Raw genomic sequence first — 22,628 nt, 5'->3', positions numbered from 1 at the left:
CACAGGCGCTGATGCCGGAAGTTCCGGCGAACCTGACGTCACTTCCGCGGCGTTCCTGGGCGGTGCCAAGATGGACGCTTCTCGGGCCCGGGAACAGCTCCGGCGGCGATACTTGTTCTCGCCGCAAGCCGAGGCTGCGCTGGGTCGCGAGGGCCACGCCGGGCTGGGTGAGGCGCTTCCCCAGCCGCGCTCCGAGCCGCGCCGAGGTTCCTGGAATCGAGGCTCCCGGGAACGGCGGCCCCGCGGGCGTCCCTGCACAGTCGGCGGGACCGGGTTTTGTTTTTGAAGGCTGATTACCAAGTAGTTTTGCAAGTCGGGTGTTTAGTGTTATAACAGGTGCTTAGAAATTCACGTAGCTTCTTGATCTTAGCTGCGCTTCAGGAGTCCCAGGAGAGCTGGTTTAACACCTACTGGGTAATACACATTAAAATTAAAAATGCCCACTGGTTCTGTTTCTAAGAATCCACCAAAGGGACACAGCCGTACCAGTAGACGAGGACGTGTGTGCAAAGCGTTTCACCTCAGCGTTGCTTGTAGCAGCGAACGTTTAGAGACATACTTGCCGGTCAGCAGAGAGCCGGTTAAATACGTTTGGATGTATCTGTCTATACATGCCACACCAGGCAGACCTTTATTTACCAATGTGGATGATTTTCAGAGGGAGGCTCAGAACAACGTATGGTGTGCCACCATTCGGGTACAAAACAACGTGTGGTGTGTGTTTTTCTGTAGATGCATAGAGTATAGAAGAATTCAGTAGAAGTTGATACTGGTGATTGTTTCTAGGCAGGGGACCTGAAGAGATTTCATTTTAGATCTTGATCTTTTTGTCTTGTGTGTTGTAAACATTACCTTTTAAAAATAAACACAGAAGGTGTCATGTCTCAGCATGCTGGCTTGTAAATTTTGAGGATATCTCCCAGAATATGAATTGTGAACAAGCTTCCTAGAAATTCTGATGGTCAACTAAAGGTGGAGAACCTCTGGCGTATACTACTGCTTCTCACTTGAACTGAGAGCGAGCATGTCATCCAACTCCAGCCGCATATTCTTTCAGATCGGATCCCAGAGGGAACAAATGTGATGTCGTCCATCACCTGTCTAGACAGTTCTGTGCTAAGACTAGACCTCCAGTGTGTCCTTCCACTTTTGAGCTGCCATAAAAGGCTGTGTTTGTTTAAAAAAATGAAAATACTTAGTTACAAGTAGTATTTTTGGAAAATCACAAGTCCAGTCTGTGTTTTGACATTTGCTATTTGCATTTTTCTTAACAGAACTAATTGCTTTCCTATATGATATATGAAACACGATATTAACATTCTAATGTTACCACGTGGCATCATTCTTTCTGAAAGGCCATGAATAAGTAAATTTGATTTCAAAATTGGTTTGGAGGAAAAAAGCTGATTGTATTGAACATGTTTATAAAAGGTTCCTATTATTTGTACAAGTGTAACCTTATTTTGATGATTTTACAGAAGAAATTGGCACTTGAATGGGAGAGAGTCTGGTTCTTAGAAAGCTTTAGAAAATTATATCATTTAAAATAGGCTTAATTTTTCCTCATAAATTTATGGTAACTTGTACATTGAAATCTCCTTTATTTGCAGAAGCTTCTACAGCTGTTGAGAAAAAGGAGAAACCTCTTCCAAGACTTAATATCCATTCTGGATTCTGGATTTTGGCATCCATTGTTGTGACCTATTATGTTGATTTCTTTAAAACTGTCAGAGAAAACTTTCATGCTAGTAGGTAAGAAAACTTCACTGTTTTACTAGTTAAACACCCTTGCCTTATGTTTTCTGTTGTATTTTGTAAGTTGCATTCTTTGAATGCTTAGTAAGCACTTCCTGCCAGGCACCACAGGGAGGTACTGGAGATCCCAAGAGGCGTAAGACAGTGGGTGCTCTGGGCGTGTACAGCAGAGCGGCTGAGACGGGAAAGGACTTCAGTATGCTTTTTCAGCATAACTGTCTTAGGATGGGGATGGCAGTGAATATAAGAAGGACGTAGCTATTTATAAACCATGGTGAAAGACAGACCAGAGGTCCTTATTAAGATCCAGTGCAGAAGTACTGGAAGGAGGGAATGAGAACCGTGGCAGAACCTGGTCTCAGAGTCTGTTTCCAGAGAGTAGTTAAACCCAGCCAGTACCTGCAGGCTGTGATTGAATTGGAGTTGAGGTCTCTTGAGGGTGGGGCCAGGAGCTTTGAGGCAGGATGTCGAATAGTCCACTCCTGAGGATTGAGGTCTCTTCAGTATAATCTCAGGAGCTGACACGGAGGAGAAGGTCGTGCATCAGAGGCCTCACTGAATATGGGAGAGTGTTCTGGAGGCCCCCAGAAAGCTGCGGAGGGAGAGAGGTTGGTGAGCTGGCATCAGGAGGGTTGGTTGGCGTGGGGTGCAAGCGTGATTGTTTGGAAGCACCTGCAGGGCTGGGAGGTGCAGACTGGGCTGTGTGACCCTGCGTTATCGTCGGGTGGGGTGGAGGACACACAGCTTCTCCTGAGGCTGTCAGGAAGAGTGCTGACTGCTGGTGGGGAGAGAGAGGGAGTCGGGAAAGGAGGCCTTGGGATGTGTGCTTAGACTTTGGGAGAAAGCATGTTCCTTTCTCCCCTTATTTCCAGAGTGGGACTTTACTTGAACACTCTTCCTGCCCCTCCGCTCCCTTGCCCCTTCCCTGGGAGGTGGTGGGACTGCCTGATTGATGTCAGAACAGAGAAGTTGGCCTGTGTGGCTAAGTACTTTCTTTCTCTTGGGAGCCAGCTGCCCGTGGGAGGCCCAGGTTCTGGCCTGCTGTTCTATGCCATCTTTTTATCGGGGAGGCACCAACCTGGGCAGGTCTCTAGGTTTTCATTTCACCTGGGGACCTGGTGGGTAAGTCCGTTTCTGGGTTTCAGTATTAGGAAGCACTTTGTCACTGTTCACCAAAGCCTTCTTCCCAGTTTGTCAGTAAAAAAGCTGACAGTAAAAAAGCTGACAGGTGATCTTCATTAGCCTAATGCCTTTGTTCTCAGATGGTTTAGAACTTGGCCTGGGAAAAGGGGATGGTTGCCTCACACATCACCCATAGCAATTGCCCCTTCATTCATTAAATGTTTCATGAGAGCTTGAGATGTTTCGGCCGTGGTGACAGTGATGAATAAGGCACATTTCTAGCCTTCCAGAAGCTCATACTAGGCGGTGACAGATGGACGAATAGATCATGTGGTATGTGCAGGGTGCTGTGGGAGCACCTAGAAGGGGCACCTGATCCCACCCAACCTTAGGAGGCGGACCTTTGAGGTTTTAGGAGAGGTAAGAGGGTTGATGTATTTGTATTCTGTATGAAGTATTCTGAGTAGTTTAAGGAAATTGTGAGGTAAGGAATAATTAATTTCACATGTAAGATGTCTGGAATGCCCAGGTGCACATTGCTGTTGTGTGACAAAGTGCTTCCTAATACTGAAACCCAGGAACAGACTTACCCACCAGGTCCCCAGGTGAAATGAAAACCTAGAGACCTGCCCAGGTTGGTGCTCCCCCATAAAAAGATGGCATAGAACAAAATTACATCCCAGAATTTTGGAAAATGGGACAAGTTAGCTTCTTTTTTTAGAAAGTTGCAAAGGTGACTTATACTTAGGCAGGGTTGAGGACCACTTGCAGTGTTTCATTTTGTTCAGGAATTTTTTCACTTGTTTATATACTTTGCCATATCCGTATCTGGACACAGTGACTGCACTAGGCTTCCGTGTGAAGTTAAAAACTGCAGCAAATAGGACAGAGTGTGATAAAGTGAGAGCGCCACAACTCGAGCACAGAGTTCCTCAGTCCCTCTTTGTTTTTCTTTCCTTGGTCTTCCCCTCAGTCCCTCTGTATTATCAGCTCCTGAAGAGTCTTTGTTAGACATTTTTTTCCTAATCGCTCCTTTATGTTCTGCGTGAATATTTATGCTTCATGCAAACAAAAAGAGTAAGACTTTTTGTTCACTTTGGGGGTGATATCGCCCCTGTTGAGAATGTACACTCTAGCAGAAGCGAGGTCTTTGGAGACCCAGAAGGAAGAATGTGGAAATACGAGCAGTGGACATAATGCTATTGAGGGTTAGTTGTGTGAGAAAGACTTTTCTAAACTATATGAGTCTCACAGCTATTCTTGAGTAAGCTGGGCCAATATTTCCGGAGCCCGCTGAAGTCACTGGCCCAGAATCACGAAGCTGGTCGGGTGGGAGCCGGGTTTCAGACCCCGACAGACAGGCTTGAGGCTGTGCTCCTGCACCTGCTGTACCGCCTCTCGTAGTCTGGACCCCCAGGACCGCAGCGTCATGAAATGCCTTAAGGACTCTGAAACCCCGCTGTTGGAAGGCCACGCTGCCTGTGTGATTCAGCCGCTCCAGCCGCCTGTTACCCCTCTGTCCTCTGCGTGGAACTCCAGTCTCCTCCCTGTGGAAAAGCAAAAGATAGCAGGGTTTGGGGTTGAGTCGGGATACTGGGAAAGGGACTCCATTCCCCAAATGCAGCCTCCTTCCGTGACCAGCAGGGCGGGGAAGGGAGGGGCTGACCAGGTTGCCTCATACTCACTGGGTCAGATCTTGCATAGAATTGAAGTGAGGAAAAAGACATTGCCCCTAGAAGAAGGATTGGGGATATTCTAAAAATGGGAGGGTTTCATCCAGAAATCTCTTACAAGAGGCATTTCAAATTAACCATCTTCTGAATTGGTTTCCTGTATTCCAAGAAACCCTGCTTGCTTTGGAGGTGCTCATGGTGCTCATGGTGGATTACTCTCACACTCAGAACCTCAAAAACAAACAGGAAGCTGCGGTCTTTCCTGGGTTTTTTAGGAAAATGCATCGCTGTAAGCAGAGTTGTGCTGGTGGCTCATTGAAGTGTCCAGGCGTACCTGTGTTTCCAGTCTTACTTTTCGTCCTGTCACGTGGCACGGTGTCATCCTTTCTCCTGTTAGGTCAGGACCTTCTACAGTGGGATTGAGTCAGAGGGTCGTCTGCCCCTTTGCCGGTTTATATTCTCTGTAGAACTGGACTCTAGGGGACTGTCAGTGTAACCTTTTAAGACACCTGCCGACACACTAAGTGCCGCCCACCCTGGTACCCTCTTGTCCCTACAGCTGGTTTCTCTTTGGCGGGGCCTTGCTCCTCATCAGCTTATCGGTTGCATTTTACTGCATTCTCTACCTGGAGTGGTATCGGGGAATTAATGATTATGATGTCAAGTACCCAGCTTTGATCCCCATCACAACTGCGACTTTCACTGTAGCAGGAATTTGGTAAGTTACCTTTGAAATGACTAATAGGAAGAAGACGTGTTCTGATCCAGTACTGGTGTACGTGGTGCAAAATTCCAAAGAGAGAAAATGAATAATGGGAAAATAATCTCTCTGTCATTCCTAGTCTCTGATTCCCTTTTTGCCAGTATCTTTCTCAATTTATGTATTTAGTTACTTAAAACACAAAGAGTGACCTGCTATATATGTTCTACATTTTGTTTTTTAAGTTATTTTCATTGTGAAGTATAATACATACAGAAAGTGGAAAAAACCTAATTGTGCAGCTGAATGAATTATGAAATGAGCTTTGGTGTAAGCCCCACCCAGGTGGAGAAAACCATGCCAGCACCCCTGCTCCCTTCCATGCCACCATCCAGTCACCACACCTTCCTTCCTGTTCATAGGTAAACACCGTCCCCACCTTTATGGTTATTGTTGTCTTCTGCACCTCTTTAATACTCTGGTTTGTCTGCATTTTTTAACTTTATGGAAGTAGATTCATACAATATGTATTCTTTTCCATTCGGCTATTCCTGTACAACATGTGTGATTCACCCATATTGTTGTGCATAACAGCTGTTCATCGCTGTTTGCATTCCATCCTATCATTGAATCCCAACTTATCTGTTCTACTGTTGATAGCATTTGGATTGTTTTCAGTTTGGTGTTCTTATTAATGATGCTGTGAAGACCATTGTTATACGTGTCCTGTGTGAGCCTGTGCACACGTTCCTGTTGGGTATGTGTGTATATATGTACATATATATACATGCCTCTAGAAGTGGAATTGTTAGCTCATAGGGTGTACATACCTCCAGCCTCAGTAAATAGTGCCAGCTGTTTGCCAGAGTCATTGTTCATCTTTTTTTTTTTTAATGGAGCCATATAGCTTGGAATTCTCCCACATTGGTTCGTGTAGACATGCCTCATTCTTTTTTATAGTTACATAGTTATCACTGTATGGAAATTCCATGGTTTATTTAACCAGCTCTCTGTTGTTGGACTTAACAATTTTTATTCTTCTCTTGTTACAAAAATACCTTTGGAACTTTCATTAACCTTCGTAAGTTAATAGGTACTCAATGGAAAAACACTGGTGTTTTTTTTTTTAATGTGCATTAAAGTATACTCGCTCACTGAAGAAAATGTGTTCATTACAGAAACAACCCAAAGGAAATATATCCCATCGGCCTGCCAACCAAAGAGAAAAACTACTCTTTGTGTGTTGTGTATAGCCCATTGGCTTTTTTTCTTTATTTATATTAACTGAACTTTGATTTTGGGAAAACCATATACTTTTGTACAGACTCAGTATAACTATGTTTTTTTACAGTTTATTTTCTGTTGTTGAAGTTTAAAGCTGTTTAATATATATTACATTGTGATGTGGTTATTATTAACCGTTCATTGATAGGCGTGTAGGGTAGACAAGTGTGTTATTTTATATTTTTTTAGATCACGCCCAAAAACGTTATTTTTTGGTCTGTTTATCAAAACATTATATATTAAAAATCAATAACTATCTGACACATTTAATTGGCTGTAGTTTTCCCCAATTAACTTATGCTCTTACAAATTCAGCCCATAAAAACCATTTGCACTTGAAAGTGGTTTAGTCTTACCAGGAATTGTGCCTCTCTCAGTGAAAAATTTAATAGCAACTTATAAATTATGCCTTTATTTATTCTAACAGAAAGATATTTTCACCATCTTTTTTCCATAATAGTTTGATAGCATGTGAGATTGCAAAAGTAGGCTGTAGCCATTTTAACTCATGTTCCATTTCAAACATGAACTTTTAGAGACTTAAGTTGTATTAAACCAGAGCAGCTCTCATTAGAAGGCCTTTAGTGATCCAAGTTCCAAGTATATTTTGAAGAGATTGTGATATTTTTGAATATCGGATAAATCACATACCTGAGAAACATGATGCATAAAGTTGCTGGCTAAATGAACTTTCCCAAACTGAGTGACAAGTGGGTTCTTTAACTCTAGACTGCAGTAGAATGCGTCCGTGGGGGACAGCAGGAGGCGTCAACTGTGTGTTTTTTGTCCTCCTTCCAGCTTCAACATCGCCTTATGGCACGTGTGGTCGTTTTTCACTCCACTGTTGTTATTTACCCAATTTATGGGGGTCGTAATGTTGATCTCACTCCTTGGATGATTTCCAGAGGTAAGATTTGTGGAATGGTGTTTCTAAAAATGAACTCATTCGAAAAATGTCTTTTGCGACAATTTTTAGGTGCTGCAGCCAGTAGCAGACTTCTTGTGAATTATTTCAGTCATGCTCATGCCCGAGCTGTTTCTCCACTGAGCTTGGAGATGTAAGGGGGACGAGACTCCTCCCCTTGGGTACAGTTTAGTTCTCCGTGGCTACATCTTAGAGAAGGTACCCCACTCTTCAAAGATCTCATGAAGATAGTATTTGTACCTTCTGGTATAGGTCAGTTCACACATGAGACCATTTTCTATTGCAGTCCATTTCCATCAAATGACTTGGCTAGATCATGCTTAAGGAATGAGAATAAGGGAAATACTGATAATTTTACCCAGTTGGGCCAAAAAAATTCTGCCATTTCTTAACTGCTCTGGCTGCCCCATATAAATTTGATGGGGGACACATCAATCTTTTCCTTCCATGTTAATTTTAGAATTTCTGCCTCTCCACAGACCACTGCATCCTTGGGCCTGCTCCTTACACAGGGGGGTCTGTTTGCTGAGTATCAGATAACCCACTTAGCAAAAAGTTTGTGTTGAGAGTACTCAGTCTGTGTGCTTAGGGATGGGATGAAAGAGAGAGACTCCTTCCCCTCATGTCGCTTCCATCAGAACTTGGAGGAAATCTCCATTCATCAGTTTATAGGTGTGAAAACAGGACCGGAGTAAAAGTTAACATGCTAAGTAAATGATTGGGGTGCTAAGGAAAACTGGCGTTTCGGCTAGGAGACTGTATGCTCTTCCTTTGGAGTTCTGAAGGAAAGTCTAAAGGTGTTAAGCTTTGGGTTTTTACATGTGTTTGGGAGCTTTTGGCTTCCTGCTGACGTGAGTTTATGATCAGTAATGTAGATCCAGATAGTGTTGTAGGCATGTAGATTGAACTGTGCTTTTTAATACGAAATTTAACAACTTAAGATAGAATGTCTCACTTGGGACATTAATGCTGGTTTTTCTTTCAGATTTAAGGGCATGTCAATTTCATACGAATGATCCAACATCCAGCTATAGCTGAAAGCAAGGCAGACATAATGGAAAAGCTGCAATGTGTTTTTGCATCTGTGAAGTTGGGTGGGTTCCTTGGAAAAATTATAACAATTAGTATGGTTAAAATCAGAATAAATTACATTTTATTTGCATATTAAGGTCAAGTGATTAAATAATTTTTCAGATTCAAACCAAATACTCTATTTGAAATAGAAATAATTAATTTGCATTGTTAATTTGAGTTATTAGAGAAAGTATTGGTGTAAAAATTTGAATGAAGTTTCATTATAGATGCATAATGTACTCCCAATAGTGTAGATAAATTGTTCAGGCTTCCATTTAAGGGATAGCAGTTCATTGTGTAAGATGACTGGGTGTGTGTATAAAGGGACGACAATGTCACGTGCCTTTAGCCCAACTTCAGCAGTTACTGTGTATCTCCTTAAAATAGTTTGTTAGGAGAGGGGACCAATTGAAACTATGTTTTCTCATCACTCTAGATTGTATGTGTAAATTATTGGCTTTTTAGCATTTGTTTAACATACCAACTTTTAATCATTTTAAGTGTGTATAATTTTTTCCTTAACATTTAAATAAAATATTTTTCTAACTTTATTGTGGGTTTTGTTTATACAAACTTGGGGATAGTTTCAGCTGTTAGCATTTTGAGTTAACTATAGAAATAAGGCTCAGTGGTCTGGAACATGTTAAGCTACCGCTCCAAGGTGAAAGACAAGATGCCACCCCCTGTACCGACCTCCCATTAAAAAAGAGGCACAATACTTTTGGGAACTTGTAGATGTTGGAGACAACACATGCCACACTTAAGTGTGTTACTTTCACCTATTGACTGAGGAGCCCACAATGCTGCCAGTTTTGAGGGGGTATTGGAGCAGGAGAAGTGTCCGAAGCATTTCCAGGCTGTGGTGTAAGCTGCTCTGCCACTTGGGTCTTACAGTCCAGCCAAGCCAATGACACTTGAAGTGTCCGTGGCAAACAGCGATGTTGTGTGGAGGCTTTGTCACGAGCCGGTAGAAGAGTCAGCACAGATCGCAAGGATTTCAGAGCGAATTCATACCCTCTTCTGCAGATTATTTCCCTCTTGAGAAACAACGTGCTTGCTCCTGGGCTCTGGTAGAAACTGAACGCCAACTATGGCATGAACTGGATGTCTTCCAGCCCACCAGGTCACCAGGCTGGGCCTGCACAGCAGTATGCTGTTGGGTAGAAATGACTATAAGACTTGAACTTGAGCAGAGTTGGAAACCATGAGGAAGCTGCATGTGCAGGTGGTTTAGTTTCTTTTGAGATCCAGTCCTGTTGTATTGTCTACTTTCCATCCACAACTGTGGTCCCATGGGGGGTTTCGCAGCCTCTGCCTGGCCACCCCAGTGCCTGCTCAGTGGGCCCTGTCTTAGGAACATGGTGGCGGGGATGGGGGCTTGTGTGCACTCAACAACATAGATGTCCCCTCTCCACGGATGACCTTGGAGTTAACTCTGGTGCTGAGTGTAGGACCTGCTTTCATGATTTGAAAAGAGGGCCCTGAATCTTTTGACTTTTCCCATTGAGAGGGAGATTTTTATCCCTTTCCCTTGAATCTGGATGCTCATGACTGCTTTCACCAGTAGAGTATGCCAGAAATCATGCTATATGGCTTTGAAGGCCAGGTTGTAAAGGCCATACAGCTTCTGTGAGCTCTCTTAGGGTTCTTGCTCTCCAGATGTTCCCGCTGGAACTCTCCCTCTAGAAGCCTGGATGCAAGACTGCGAGGTTCCAGCTGCATGAAGTGGTCACTGGGAGGTGCTCTGGTCAAGAGTCCCAGCTGAGCTCAGCCGTTGGGTTCTCCTATTCCAGGCACCAAATGTGAGTGAAGGAACCTTCAGATGATTCCAGCCTTGGCCATTGAGTCACCACCGGCTATGCTTGTCTTCTGGCTAAGGCCTTAGACATTTAGACGAGAGAAAAAGAATGTGTGCTATGTCCTCTGCATATCCTGACCCACAGGATCCATGTTATATACTGCCAAGTTGGTTAGTTCACTATGCTGCCACAGAACAGCTGCCAACAGCAGAGACCAACATGGAGCTGCTGACACGGCCCCTTTCCCAGGGGAGACTGGCCTGGTGGACATTTGCTTATATTGGATTCCTTCCATCACGGAGGGAGTGGAGCAGTGTTCCTCCTGGATAAGACATGTATTCGGAAGATGTATGTGCCTTTCTGACCTATAATGCTTCTGCCAGCGTTATATTCTCATGACATTTCACCCAACACAGCTTCCGACCAGAGTACTTATTTCACAGTGAAAGGAGTGACCATGGACTCCACCAGTGCCTGGGACCTAGCACCCACTCAGAGCCCATGTGTAGTGTTTTCCAAAAGATCTGTACAGGGAAAAACATGACATTAGTAGAAAAAGTAGCAAAGTTAGAATAAAGTGTAGTTTAATTAATAGTTTTATGTTGATGTTAATGTCTTAGTTTTGACAGTTACCATGGTATATAAGATATTAGAGGGTGCTGGGGGAAGCTCGGGGAAGGGTAAACAGGCATGTTTATACTCTGCAACTTTTCTGTAACTCTAACATCACTTCAAAAGAAAAAGTTGAGGAAAAGACCTGGTAACTACCTTGTCCGAGGGAATGGTCACCACTTTTTATGCTGTATACCTTCTGGGGATGAAGGTCCAGGGCACACCTGTGGCAGTACTGCAGGCTTTTCTCAAGGAGGCCCGGCCCCCTGTTCAGTCAAGGACTCCAGGTCCGTGAACTGGCTCAGGTTTGCAAATTGAGTTGAGAGTTTTTGACTCTCTTGGAATGATTCAAGATATATCTCTGTTTAACTTACCTAGAGATTTTCCACTTACATAGATCAAATAATGCTTTGGATGGCTGCCTGTTTTGGGTTGAATTGTGTCCCTCCAAAGATATGGTGAAGTCTTAACCCTTGTGCCTGTGAATATGACCTTATAGGGAAATAAGTCCTTTGCAGTTGTAATTGTGATGGAAGTTAAAGATGAAGTCATACTGGAGAAGGGTGGGCCCTTGATCCAACATGACAGGTGTCCTTATGAGAAGAAAAGAGACACACAGACACAGAGGGAGGATGGCCATGTGACAGTGGGTCCAGGGGGAGTTGGCAGCTGCAAGGAAGCAAGGAGGGCCGAGTGGTGTGGGCAGCCTCTGGAAGCTGGGAGAGGCAAGGAGCCTCCTCGCCTGGGTCCTCCGGGAGAGCATGTTGCTGCTGACACCTTGATTTCCACCTTTCAGGCTCCAGACCTGAGAGACAAATTTCTGTTTTGGGCCACCCAGTTGGTGCGGCTTTGTTACGGCACCCTTGGAAATGAATACACCCTGCACCTCTTTTATTCTTAGAAACTCTGGGATTTTATAGCCGCCACCAGAGGTAACGGGGGCAAAATTGTCTAGTTGGCGCTCGGGTCCGGTGGCTCGTGCTGCCTGTGCTATCTGTGGCAGCTGGCCTCTGCCCTCTGGAGTCCCTCGTCCTCACTGAGCTGGGGAGCTCATGCCGCAGGGCAGAACGTCTCACCACCTATTGCATAGCTCTGACTCGTTGCTGGAAAGCAGTTGCCTGGCAAGGCATTTCCAGCCCCACGCAACCAGCTCCACAGTGGAATGTGCGTGAGGGCAGTGTGATCCAGGGGAGCCGGGAACAAGGGATCTGGCTGCCCTCCAAGTCTACCATTCCTCATGTCCCATGCCTGCCCACCACTGAGCTGGCAGCGGTCATAAGAAATGGAAGATCCTGTGTGGCTCAGACCTTTGAAAACATTTCCTCAGCAGAAAACAAAAAGCGGTGTAGGTGACTCCTTCATGTTGGCATTGTCTTGAGAGGAAGGGGACAGACTTCTGTGTGTCTCTTTCATATCTGCAAGTTTCCATTCCATTGCTTATTTAAAAGCATATAAGTCTCCCAGGGAAGGGAGCCCTAGTCCATTTCAGATGGAGATACGTGCTCTATCTTTGTGGACGATTCAAGTACATGTACTGCTGGCAACTATAACATACATTTCATGATTGTGACAACAGCGCAATGCAAGTGTATTTCCACTCATGGAAGGTCCAGCTTCTGCAGGGGAGAATCTGCCTCGCCGCTCACTAGAGGCACCCAGGCTGACAGGTGCTGCCGTCTTCACCATGAGGCTCCCGAGGTTGCTTTGGGTGCTGGTGTCACCAGGCAGCTGGTAGGAGGTGCCCGGAGAAACTAGAGGATCGTGGAGGAGGTTTTCATTGGCTGGGCCTGGGAGAGCGCACATCCCTTCTGCGCTCTGCTGACCACAGCTTAGTCACCTGGCCCACCTAGGTACAAGGAGCACTGAGAATTAGAGTCCCTGGCTGGGCAGCCACTTCCCAGTGACAACTCTACGCCACGGAAGGGGAGCACATGTTTGATGGACGGCTGGCCACCTCTACCACATGGCCTCAGCCTGGAGTCTGACACACCTAGCAGACACCCCGGGAATAATAGTGTCTCTTGTACATCGTATTGGCAGGCACTTTCTAATGTGCTTCCTATGTCACCACACATTTTGGCCTCATAGAAACTCATAAGATGGTACTATTAAGAGCCCCGTTTTACAGATGCAGAAGTGGAGGCACAGGGAGGTTTAGTAACTTCTCCAGGGACACCCAGCTGTAAGTGGCAGAGCCAGGAATCAAACCGTGCAGCCCAGCTTGAGAACTCACCTGGGCACACTTGGTACTGCCTTTCCCTACAAATCCATGTTGACTTGAGCTGATTTATGAAAAAGAGATAATGCATATGAATGTGCTTTTTAAAACTGTAAAGTGAAGTAAAAGTAGAAGTGGTTTCTGTGAGTCTGGGGCTTTCACAGCTCCTGCCATCTGCAGAGCACTAAGCTCACTCACTGGCTTCCCCAGGTTCCCGTGGCATTTGGCACAGACCGTGGGCTCTCTGTTTTCCCCCTGCTTTTTTTAAAATTTGAAGTATAGTTGACATACAATATTATATTAGTTTCAGGTATACAACACAGTGATTCAATAATTGTATATATTATGAAATGTTCACCATGGTAAGTGTAGTTACCATTTGTCTCCATACAAAAGTGACGACGATTTTATTGGCTGTATGCCTGCATTGCACTTTTCATCCCCATGACTCATTTTATAATTGGAAGTTTGTACATCTCTATCCCCTTTACCTATTTCATTCATTCCCTCCAACCTCCTCCCCCCTGGCAACCACCAGCTTGTTCTGCTTATGAGTCTGTTTCTATTTGTTGTTTTTTAGATTCCACATATAAGTTAAATCATGGTATGTCTTTTTCTCTCTGACTTATTTCATATAGCATAATGCCTGGTAGGTCCATCCACATTGCCACACATGTGGGCTTCACCTTGTCCCCGGGCCTGGCCCCATACATGGCACATGGGGGTTGCCTAGTTCACATTGCCCAACAGATGAAAAAAACACATATTGGGTGCTAGCGGGCAGGCGAATCGGATATAGTTCTTGTCTTTAGGGAGCTCAGAGTTGGAAAGACAATAATAACAGTCAATAATAATTGACTTGGAAAGTCAATAATATGACATAGGGAAAATAGGGGTGGAGAGGTGGACAAGCCCACAGGGACTGCAGGCTGAATAAGTTGTGTGTCTTAGTTTCTTGGGGCTGCCATAAAAAGGCCACAAACTGGGTGGCTTAAGCAACAGAAATGTATCACCTCACAATTCTTGAGACTAGAAGTCCAAGACCAAGGTTGGTTCCTTCAGGGCTGTGAGGGAGAATCCCTCCCAGCCTCTCCCTTGGGTGCTGGCAGTCTCAGGTGCTCAGCTTAGATGGCATTCTTTCTGTGTCTTCACCCTTTCTTTCTGTGTCATTTCCCCTATATATGGGTCTGCAAATCTGTCCTTTTTGTAAGAACACAGTCATATCAGGTTGGGGTCCACCCTAATGACCTCTACTTGATCATCGCAAAGACCTTATTTCCAAATAAAGTCACATTCACAGGCACTAAGGGTTAGAACTTCATCTTTTGGAGGCACACAATTCAACATATTTAGTGAGCATCTGCTGTGCGCAGGCACCACTGTTACATGTGCTGAAGCAGTGGACGAGACAGACAGCGTCCCTGCCATAGAGCTCTCATTACTGGGAGGGACAGGCCACAGACGTACACATGTTCCAGGTAATAATGTGCGCTAAGGAGGAACATTAAGCAAGGGAAGGGAAGATAGCACAGGCGGAGGATGGGAGGAGATGCGACGCTGAGCCCCACGCCCTCACTGATCTGATGAGGGACGCCGGCTGGCTCATCCCTGCAGCATCCGTCGGCGTGTGCCTTGGCGAACTCCTTGGTTTGTTTACTGTGCATCCACCTGGCTTTGCTCTGGGGACACCCAGCTAAGGGCACACTCTAAGCTTCGTACTGATGCATTCATTACCTGGTCACCACCTGCCTTTTCACACTCATTTCTGTGCGGGCGCTGCCCCTTGTCTCTGGAACTCCCTCCCTGCCCTGCCCTATGTCACTGGGCTGGATTCTGCTTCTTGGTGGAAAGACTGGCAGGTGCTGCCTCCTCCATGAACCTCACCCTTTCTGGCAGACTCAGGACTCACCAACCCTCCCCTCCAGGCCCCGCAGCTGGCAGGGACTGATTGCTCCCTGTCCCCTGCAGGCCATGAGCTCCTAGAAGGCAGGGCTGTCTCAGGGTCGATGCTCCCCAGCTTCCCAGTTGGTTCTCAATAAATCCTTGTCTACTGAGTGTGTCTCCTCCAGAACGTCGGCTCCGTGAGGGTGGTCTTTCATGGGGGAATCCTCGGTGCCTAGAACAGAGCCTGGCAGACGATCCAGTGTTGGGTAAATGAGTGTTGGCCACATGAACAAATGAATTGACAAAAAAGAAGGCAAGGCAAGGTCAGCAGATTGACCCTCCCTGTCCAGCCTCCCCTGCCCCCACCTAGCCAGGACCCTCTGGTGGTCAGAAGCAGCTACGTAATTTGCTGGATCCACTGCAAAGTGAAAATGTGGGTCCCTTTGTTCCAAAGGTAAGAATTTCAGGATGGCAACAGCAGCGGGTTAAACCAAGGGGGAGAGGGTGCATCCTGAGCAGCGCCCGTGTTCCTGCACGGGTGGCTTGCCCATTCGGCAGGCCTGCCGTCTCTGAGGCTCTTGTCCACAGGTCCTCCCCAGCGCCCTGCTGCCCGCCGAACCTTCGGCCAGCTTGCCCTTAGGGCGCGCTTTAGAAGAAACCTCCGGGGAAACCTCATCGTGGTGGCATTTGTGCGGGGCACAGTGGCAGACACTTTGGGCAGGATGGACCGCTAAGGGAGGTGCTCCACGCCGGCGGTTCCAGGGAGGACGCTGGGCACCCCAACCCCCAGCTCCGCTGGGTTCAGAAGCAGCTCTCCTTTCCCTGGTGGAGGGAGAGCAATGATCTTTTTTCTTGGGAAGTGCCTCCTGCCTTGACCGCATCTGAGCATCTCTAGGCAGACACACAGGTACACTAGACGGACAGAGACGCAAAAAGACACAGGCACCTCTATTCATAGATCTAGGGACAAGCACTGGACGCACTTCACCCGCGCCCCTCACCAACCAGACAAACCCGAAGACAGACGGTCAGAGACCTGAGCAGAGAAAACACGGCAGAAACACGCAGGGACGAGGAGGGCGGGCAGGCAGACTCGCGCCCACGGACCCTTACGGGTTCACCTGACCTCGGCGACGCACAGCAGCCCGCGCCGGTGCCCGCCCCTGCGAGCCCCACGCGCCCATGCCCTCGGGCTGACTCAGAGCGACTGCTCGTCCTCACTCCCACCTTGGGAGCTCGCCAGAGGCACCTGCCGCCAGCCAGGGCTTCTGGGGCGCCCGGGCGGGGCGGGGTCAGCGGGCGGCAGCGCGAGGGGACAGGGCTGCTGAAGCTGGCGGGGTCCGGGCGCACTGCAGGGAGAGCGAGGGGACGGGCGGACATCGGGCAGGGCTGGCCGGGGCCCCAGGCGCCAGTGCCCTCGGCACTGCGGAGTTAAGGGGAGTGGGCAGTGCGCACCGGGGAGCCGAGGAAGCCGGGCCAGCCCGGGCTAGCGGGTGGGGACCCTGCGCGAGGGCAGTAGGGGAGAGGGCGGGCTTCGGGGTGTGATCAGGAGAGGGGTGCTGATTGGCAGGGAGCATCAGGCCTGGGGCAGCGGCCAGGGACCGCAGGCGGGGCCAGGGCTGCAGCCGCTCCCGGGACTAGACGTGCGGGCGGCTCAGTGATGCCGGAGGGCCAGGGCGCGCCCGCCTCTCCCCCGGCGGCTCCGAGCGCCCCGGACAGGGGGTGGTCGGGGCCCGCGGTCGGCCCGGCGCCCCGGCGCTCAGCTCTGGCGCCCTCCGAGTCCCCCGTGTCCCCGGCCCCTCGGCGGGGCGCCGTCTGCGCCGGCGTCCCCCAGAAGCTGGCCGAGGCGCTGAGCAGCCAGTACGGGCTGAACGTGTTCGTGGCGGGGCTGCTGCTCCTCCTGGCCTGGGCCGTGCACGCCTCGGGCGTGGGCAAGGGCGGCCTGCTCTGCTTCCTCACCGCGCTCATGCTGCTGCAGCTGCTCTGGATGCTGTGGTACGTGGGCCGCGGCGCCGCGCGCCGCCGCCTCCCCCGCCTCAAGGACACGCACGCAGGCGCGCGCTGGCTCCGCGGTGAGTCCCCGAGCGGCGAGCGCGTGCGGGGGGCCCAGCCTGCTCGCCCGCCAGCTGCAGCCCTGCGCCCTTCCCGCCCCGTGACTCCTTCCCGTCAGTCTTTCCTGCCCCCGTCTTCCGGGGCGTCTTTTCTGGCTCTCCCGTCCTACCCTTCCTCTTTGCCATCTCTGTTAAGCCTGGGTTTTGCAGGAGGCTGTTCTCTCCGCCTTCAGGCTCTTGACTTGCACTCCACCACTGGCCACAGTGAAACAGAACTGTTCCTGCCTTTCCTTGGCCTAAAGCCCTGCAGTGGTGCCGCTGACCCCATGATGGAGGCCACTCTCCCTGCCCGGGCATTCGAGGCCGTCTAAGATCTGGCCCCAGGTGGCCTCTTCAGTGGTAACCCTCCTCTGCCCTTATTCTGCGGCAGCCTCTAAGGCTATGAACTCCCATCACAAGATTTCATGTTTCCATGGCTTTGCATGTTCTGTTCCCTCCTCCTGGAATGCCTCTCACCTTCCCCCCTTTACAAGACAGGCTCAGGCCTCACCACACCCTCCCTGGTGAGGCTTTTCTGGCTCCCCCACCCCTGGCTGCACTCCTCCACCCCCCACTGAGCCCTAGGTGGACGCTGTTCTTGTTGACACGTCTGTCCCCTCCAGCACACTGGGGTCGCTCTATGATGCTCACGTCTTAGCCCTAAGCCACCTCAGGGCCTGGCATAGAGCAGGTGGTAAGAAAATGATGGGCTGAAGGGATGCATGACTGGATCAACGCTGGGGCAGTAGAGGATAGAGGCACTTGCTAGGGACTCACAACATATTGACTGAAACATCAGGATTGGGGCCCTGCCCTCATCCAGGAGCTCCCATTCATGAATGGGAGATGGGTACGATGCGGGGCAGAAGGAGGAGGCGGGCAGGAGCCTGGCTGAGGAGAAAGCCGCTGCCTGAGGAGCCCTCACGGATAAGGCCATGCATTTCACTCCAGGCGCTCAGACACATCGCCCGTCTCTGTCTGAATTCTCATGTCAGGCCTGAATTTAAATTTCCCTTAGAGTGTGGCTTTCACTTTCCTTGCATGACCTTGAGCAAATTATATAGCCTGCCCCCCATCACACACCGTTTTTAGCATGTGTGCCAATGGACTCCACACTGGGGTGGTCCATTGACTGCTCAATACGGTGTGGAGGCTGCAGGAGGGAGGGGTTGTGGGGGCACCCAGCACACATTACTTCTCCTTCCCACCCACATTCCCTTCAAAGGTCAGGCCCCAGCGCCACCTCCACGCACCTGGCAGGAGCGGCTCCTCACTCCCGGGGGCTACCGCAGCTGTCCGCGTACAGCTCTTTTGGTCCTTACCGGTTTCTGGATTGTATTCTGACTAGTTGGGTATGAGCCTTATCATCCGATGAGATTTTAGGTTTCTTAGGTCCAGGGACTGTGCCCCATTCATCTTGCCTTTGGAAAAACTGGACACAACTCCAGGGCAGCCCAAATGCCTGCTCTGAAAATGGCTGTTTTAAGGAGGTTCATGGTTTTGTGGCTTTCTGAAGGGCAGCAGAACCCATGCCGTCACAAGCACAAACAAAAATGGACACCAAGCATTATTTTAAGGATACTGACTTACAGAGGCTTCCGCCCCATGCTTTCCTGTAGCAGAGGGATCGTTGCTTTGTCCCCTCCTTCCTCCTTCCCGCCCTCCCCTGCTCTTCCTCACTCTCCCCCCTTCCAGGAAGACTCCAAGCACTGGGGCTGGAGTCAGTGGGTGAATGGTGGTGCCATTTCCCAAGACTGGGGGGACAGAAGGGGAGTTGGGGTGGAGATGCAGAACTGTTTTCTTTGGTGTACATGTTACATTTGGGATTTCTGTTAGATACCAAGTGGTGATAGAATAAATGAGACACTAGTGAGAGCACATAGTAGCTGTTCAATAAACGGTGGCTGTTTAGGCACTCAGCAATTTTCCCCATAGCATAACCATTCAAATGAGGTGTGTGGGTAATGGAAATGGTGCTGGTCCTGGGGGCTTGGCTGGATGTCTCAGCTTTGTTAACTTCACCCTTTGGAGTCCTGGGTTCCTCATCAGTAAAATGACAATCCTGGCCACCTCCAGAGAGGAGCTGGGAGATGCCAAGTGAAGGCAGTTTGCAAAGCGCTGTCCATCCCTGTAAATAAGCTGCAACTCATCAGAGAAGCAAGAGGTTAATTGTCCTGAAAGAATGTTGGGAGGCCATCGTGCCAAGGGCAGGGCCTTCAGCTGCAGCCCGGACTGAGGTTTTCCCTGGAATCATAGCTGGAAAGACAGGTTTGATTTAGCTCTGACCTGGCTTCTGACAGTCTGGGAAGTTGGGTTCTGATACAGAGCCAGCCTGTGGAATCCCGGGCACTGGGGTTTTTCAGAGGAAGTTTTTGGGTCTGATATAGGCTGTGAGGCATTTCTTTGAGTAAGAAACATCCTGTTCTGCCTACTGGGTAGTAGAAAATGAAGACTTCCTTTTAAACAAAAACTACTGACTTATTTTAAAAATCTGGTAGAAACAATGAATTGTTAACCCATCTCTTCTATTTGCTAAGTAAAGAGATTGATTTCTTCCAGAAGAAATAACCAGCCTGGATGATTCACGCCAGCCTAATGTGTGTAGAAACACAAAACCCAGTGAATAGCTATTTCATCCTTTTCATTCCCAGGAGCCTGTCTCTGTTCTGCTTCTAGTCTCGTCAAAGACTGCAGTGGTAAAAGCAGAGCTTTTTCTTGTTTCTGCCGTGTCTCAAACCCAGAGAAGTGTTATTAGCACAAAATTATGGGAATGATGGTGATGAGAATAATAGCTACGCTTATTGAGTGTGTCTGGAATGCAGGTACATTACAGCATTGTCCCAGTGATTTGTCACAGCAATTCTTTTCTTGTGTGTCTGCATAATCACCCCCACATTTACTCCTTTTATGAGATCAGATTTTTATGTAGTGCTTTTTCTTAACATGAGGCACGCCCATGTATATGATGTATTACATCTGTGTTCAGCGTGCCATCTGTGCAAACCAGCTGCTCATTGTCCCTTAGGGGACTGGAAGTTAAGGGGCAGCCTTGAGCTGCTTATGTGAGATCAGTCCAGGGCTGGTGGCCGTGCAAACTGTAGAGATAAAGGTCAGGAGCATGGTGATGGGTTTTGGAAACAGGCTGTCCCCATGTGTGAGATAGTAAAGGGTGCTGAAAGAGATGGGTCCCAGTGCATGAGTGAGGAAGTGTCGGTGCTATGGGGGATGGTGGCAAAGAGCAGAGGAGGGGGCACAGGAGGGGGAGGAAGGCTACAGGACCAAAAGTGCCTGTAGTCAAGAGCCCACAGTGGGTTATAGTGCAGTCAGGACTCGCAAGACACTACGGGAGGATGACGGTGGGCTGAACACCGGTCTGGGGATCCCTTTGCTTTCCTGCCTCAGAATCCATGCTCTTCTTAATTTAATGGTCTCACTCTTCCACAGACATAGCCTCCCCAAGACACCCCTTGTTTCCCTGAGCTTCTGTCCCAGCTGCAGGTATAACTGGCCCCGTGTTGGTGTGTCCCTGCAATTCTTTTAATAGCTCTATTGAGATATTCACCCATTGAAAGTGCACAAATCATGGTTTGTAGTTTATTCACGGATAAGTACAACCTTCACCCCAATTTTAGAATATTTTTACCACCCTAAAGACACATAGTAGTACCCTTTAGCTATCCCCCTCCATACCTTTTATTCCTCCAGCCCCAGGCAACTTCAGTCTACTTTCTGCCTCTAGATCAGCCTAGTCTGAACAGTTCCTATAAATGGAATCATGGAATATGTCATTTTTGTGACTAGCAACGCGTTTCCAACCACATGATAGTTTCTGAGGCAGGTGTTATCACACCCATTTACCAGGGCAGAAAGCTGAAAGGGCTTCAGAAGGAGGAATGAGTCCCCCATCATTGGCAAGATTCAAACAGATGAGAAATAGAAGAGATATAAGCTCCTTGCTTCCAGGCAGATGGAGTGATAGTCACAGATGGCAGAGAAAGCAGACCTTCACTTGCATTTTGCTTCTATCTTCTCCAGTGAGCAGAAAGATCGTTAAAATTTGTAGAGAGAAACAGAGATGGGGGCCAGGCCCACAGCATGGACACAATGTCTGCGGTACCTGGGCACAGCTCTCGGTTCTGTTTTGTCCAACAGCCTGGGCTGAGCTTCCGTTCTTTGCAGGCACTGGCTGGGCTCTGGGATGGCAGGGTGCTCAGGCATGGCCCTGACTGGACCGTGCAGGAGAGGGTGGGAGGGGCAGCAGGGCATGACGGCTAAGGTCATGGTCCCCGGTCAGGGCCTGTGGCTCCACTTCTCTGCCTCCCTTTCCTCATCTGTAAAATGGGGATGATGATAGTGCCTGTCACATAGGGTTGCTATGAGAATCAGTGAGTTAGTACACACAAAATGCCTCGAGAAGCCTCTGACACATAGGAAAAGAAATATATTACTATTATGAAATACATGATTCAGTAGAATGAGGTGCAGGAGATGGGTGGGTGAGTAGAAGAGTAGCCTGGGAATGAGGGTTTGGGGGTTAAGGTCAGGTCCCTAAAGGAAGATGTTTTGTTTTTGCTGGAGTCTGGAACTGAGTCCAGAGGTGCTGGCAAGACGTGTTAGGTGAAAACCCTACATGAGAGCTTCGGACTTTGGCTTTGTCTTGTCAATAATGGGGAGCCATTGAAGGTTTTTTTAAAAAGGGAGTGATGTGATTGTATTTGCATTTCAGAATGATCACTCTTTCTGCAGGGCGGAACCTGGGCTTCAGAGGAGCAAGACAGGAGGCTGGCAGATCACTTAGGAATCGAATGGACTTAGGGAGAGTATGTAGGGTCTCAGATTCACCTACCCTGATTTTAAAGAAAGATGACAGAATACATAGACTTTAGGGAACTGAGAATGACAGTGACACCCAGCAAAATTCTGGAGCAGATCAACATGCAGGGGGTTTTGAAGAATTCCCTTAGGAAGGGGAGCAGTGATCCCCAAAACCTAACCCCCTGATATTTACTGAATCATTCATCAAATGAATGGATGGATGGTTGGATGGATGGATGAATGAATGAGTGAGTGATGACAGAAATCTCCAGGCGAGAGCATGGCAGCTCCAGAAGGCTGGCTGAAGTTCAAGGTGAGGAAGAACATTTTAATATAAGTACCCCCTGGTGATGGAGGGTGCACTGGGAGAGATGGTGGACTCCCCAGCTCTGGGCACATCCCAGTGGAGGCCAGATGGCTCCAGTCGTGATGCACTGGGAAGCATCCTCACAGAAGATGGGAGATGTAGGCTAACTTTGTGGGGTCTTACCCCTCTAAGAGTCCGTGGTTCTGGACTCCTAGGAGGCCTTTGGGTGCCTAACACAGAGGAGGGGTCTCCCCTCTGCCAATGCTAGATATTTTAGGATTATTCTCAAGTAATGTGGCTGGTAAACTTCCTGTCGGTTCTAATTTTTAAGCTTTTCTTGTGATTGAATGATGATGGTAATGATGATAAT

General features: G+C 48.3%; 2 protein-coding genes across 4 annotated transcripts in view; both read left to right on the top strand.

Annotated features, from left to right (window-relative positions):
* The first annotated feature begins 11 nt into the window (after window positions 1-11).
* TMEM128 (transmembrane protein 128) lies at window positions 12-9,084 on the top strand. Of its 2 annotated transcripts, none has more exons than XM_017640874.3 (5): window positions 12-167; window positions 1,611-1,752; window positions 5,110-5,268; window positions 7,333-7,441; window positions 8,445-9,084. In XM_017640874.3, exons 1-4 carry the CDS (start codon window positions 71-73, stop codon window positions 7,430-7,432), a joined length of 498 nt encoding a protein of 165 aa, XP_017496363.1. In that variant the 5' UTR covers window positions 12-70; the 3' UTR covers window positions 7,433-7,441; window positions 8,445-9,084. The 2 variants fall into 2 exon arrangements, with proteins under 2 accessions (XP_017496363.1, XP_017496365.1); XM_017640876.3 differs by having other exon boundaries at window positions 30-167; window positions 1,614-1,752.
* A 5,417-nt stretch (window positions 9,085-14,501) lies between these two features.
* The window catches only part of OTOP1 (otopetrin 1), a 50,663-nt gene continuing 42,536 nt past the window's right edge, over window positions 14,502-22,628 (top strand). For both annotated transcript variants that reach the window (XM_073237854.1, XM_036990948.2), the window contains exon 1: window positions 14,502-17,118. In XM_073237854.1, the coding sequence (XP_073093955.1) occupies window positions 16,707-17,118 (412 nt within the window). In that variant the 5' untranslated portion in view covers window positions 14,502-16,706. The remainder of the gene's footprint in view (window positions 17,119-22,628) is intronic.

The sequence above is a fragment of the Manis javanica genome, chromosome 5 (assembly GCF_040802235.1).
Source record: "Manis javanica isolate MJ-LG chromosome 5, MJ_LKY, whole genome shotgun sequence".
Taxonomy (NCBI): Eukaryota; Metazoa; Chordata; class Mammalia; order Pholidota; family Manidae; genus Manis; species Manis javanica.
This window is presented reverse-complemented; position numbering and strand designations above follow the sequence as displayed.

What these genes read in the sequence shown, in the direction of transcription:
- TMEM128 (XM_017640874.3), top strand. Translation starts at nt 71, where the DNA reads ATGGACGCTTCTCGGGCCCGGGAACAGCTCCGGCGGCGATACTTGTTC. An exon ending in CGAGGGCCACGCCGGGCTGG is followed by an intron (nt 168 to 1,610) that starts GTGAGGCGCTTC and finishes CTTTATTTGCAG; the next exon opens with AAGCTTCTACAGCTGTTGAG. An exon ending in GAAAACTTTCATGCTAGTAG is followed by an intron (nt 1,753 to 5,109) that starts GTAAGAAAACTT and finishes TTGTCCCTACAG; the next exon opens with CTGGTTTCTCTTTGGCGGGG.